Genomic DNA, 1,872 nt, shown 5'->3' with positions numbered 1-1,872 from the left:
CTTCATAGACCCTTAAGGCTATCCTAAGGGCATGAAAGCTCTACTACATTTATTTTATTTATATCTCGTAACACAAGTCAATACAAGTCGATTCCACCTCCTCTGTGAAATGAACACGTAACCTCCAGGTTTTTCAAATAGATGTACAACCAACTAGCCAACCAATTGTTGGACTAAAATCTTCTTTTTAGATACTTTAAAATAAATTTTTAATAGTGTTTCACGAAAAAAAAAATTAATCAAATTTGTAGTAGATTTGGGTCCTATTTAAGGAATCAAATAGACATTTCTAGGGGACAAACATGTTCAAATAGGGAAGCATTTGGTGAACGTTGGGTGAAAAAATGCGACGATTGATGGAAAACAAGCGTCATTTGAGATCTGCACCAATCAATAAGAAATGGGCAGAGAGAACACGAGTCCTTGAATCTGGATCATGCCCGAAAGATATCCCAAAACCTAAAAATATGGGAGTTTTACACCCACTTTGACCCCATTAAATTAAATAACCGCTAGGATTATTCCAATTGAGTGTGATACAACCAATTTTGTCAGAAGGAATACTAGTTGCAAGCTACAAGCTACCTGAAATTTTGATAATTTTGTACACTTACACTAAGGTATGATTTTAAACGAAAGATACCATTCTTTATGCACTAGTACTATTATACTAAATTATTTTTTTGGCAAAGTTGCTTTTATTTTACTTTTTTTTAGTTGAACTAGTTGCTTTTACTTATAAATTGTTGAGGGATTGTTAGAATTTTTTATTTTATGAATTGAAAATATTTTTTGTTATCAAATAAACACTTGAATTTTAAATTTGATTTATGATAGTTGTATCTTGTCATAAAATATTTTTTACATCTTTTTGTAAAAATTTCCTATTTTCATAATCTCTCATTCTTTTTCACTTCTATTTTCTAGAGGTTAGGTTCAAAATACAACATTTCAGAATTGCTACTTAGCCAAAGCTATCCCCAATAGGCAAAACTAATATCAACTTGAAGTTGAGGGTAGACCTGAATTGGAAGATTTGCCTATTCGATCCAGTTTTCTGTAACTTCTTTTGAAATATCCCCTAGTTTGTCTATCCCATTGTGATTGACTAAACTTTTTATACATATACAAAATGAAACTTATCAAAATGTTATTCATTTCATATTTACTAAGATAAAAGGAGGTATATCACTTACCCTATAACTCAAAATTTCAAGAACTTTTAGCTAATTCTCTCTCTATATATATAGTTTGAGAAACTAATTAAACTCTTCAACCAATCTCCCAAGATCAAACTGACCATGACTACATTCAATAGCACTTATAACCTCTTCAAATGTAGAAACACTACATGGAATTATCAACCCACTTCTCTGTGAATACCCAAACTCATCAGAACCCTTCTTTAATAACATCTTGAACAAAGGATGAGAGAGGAAACTAGTCGGCACCACGAATCTCTGTCGTTTCTCCCCGACATAAACGGCGAAAAAACCAGTTGGGGTTGTTGGGGCTGAATCTCCATCATCGATACGCACTAGTGATTCGTAATGAGATCGATCTCCCGACATAGATTTAATCTTCTTAGCTAGTTTCTTAACTGAATCCATCTTACTAAGCATTATGGTTGAGAAGCTTAGAGAGATGTTAGGGTTTTCTTCTTGGCCTTTGTTATGGCTGGGAGAGGTGTGAGAGGGTGAATCGATAAAGGGGTTTTTGTATTGTTGGTGAATGTTTGACTTTGAACATGAAATGTAGAAAACATATGCATGGTTCAGATGGGTTTCACTTTGTTTTCTCTTGTCCATGATATGATGATAAGTTGACCTCATTAGTTTTGAGTTTGGAGTTGCTAACAAGTAACAATTAGAG

General features: G+C 33.2%; 1 protein-coding gene across 1 annotated transcript; it reads right to left on the bottom strand.

Moving 5' to 3' along the window:
* Nucleotides 1-1,259: 1,259 nt before the first annotated feature.
* Nucleotides 1,260-1,610, bottom strand: LOC147558552 (auxin-induced protein 15A-like). Its single transcript, XM_086659029.1, has one exon. The coding sequence runs from the start codon at nt 1,608-1,610 to the stop codon at nt 1,260-1,262; it is 351 nt and encodes a 116-aa protein (XP_086515155.1).
* Between the last annotated feature and the right edge of the window lie 262 nt (nt 1,611-1,872).

Source organism: Eschscholzia californica, unplaced genomic scaffold (genome assembly GCF_041429995.1).
Source record: "Eschscholzia californica isolate CP2 unplaced genomic scaffold, dmEscCali1.0.p SCAF_2, whole genome shotgun sequence".
Lineage (NCBI taxonomy): Eukaryota > Viridiplantae > Streptophyta > Magnoliopsida > Ranunculales > Papaveraceae > Eschscholzia > Eschscholzia californica.
The sequence above is the reverse complement of the archived record's forward strand: the minus strand, read 5'-3'. Positions and strand labels throughout refer to the sequence as shown.

Excerpts from the sequence above, each read along its gene's own strand:
- LOC147558552 (XM_086659029.1), bottom strand. The coding sequence starts at position 1,610 with ATGGATTCAGTTAAGAAACTAGCTAAGAAGATTAAATCTATGTCGGGA.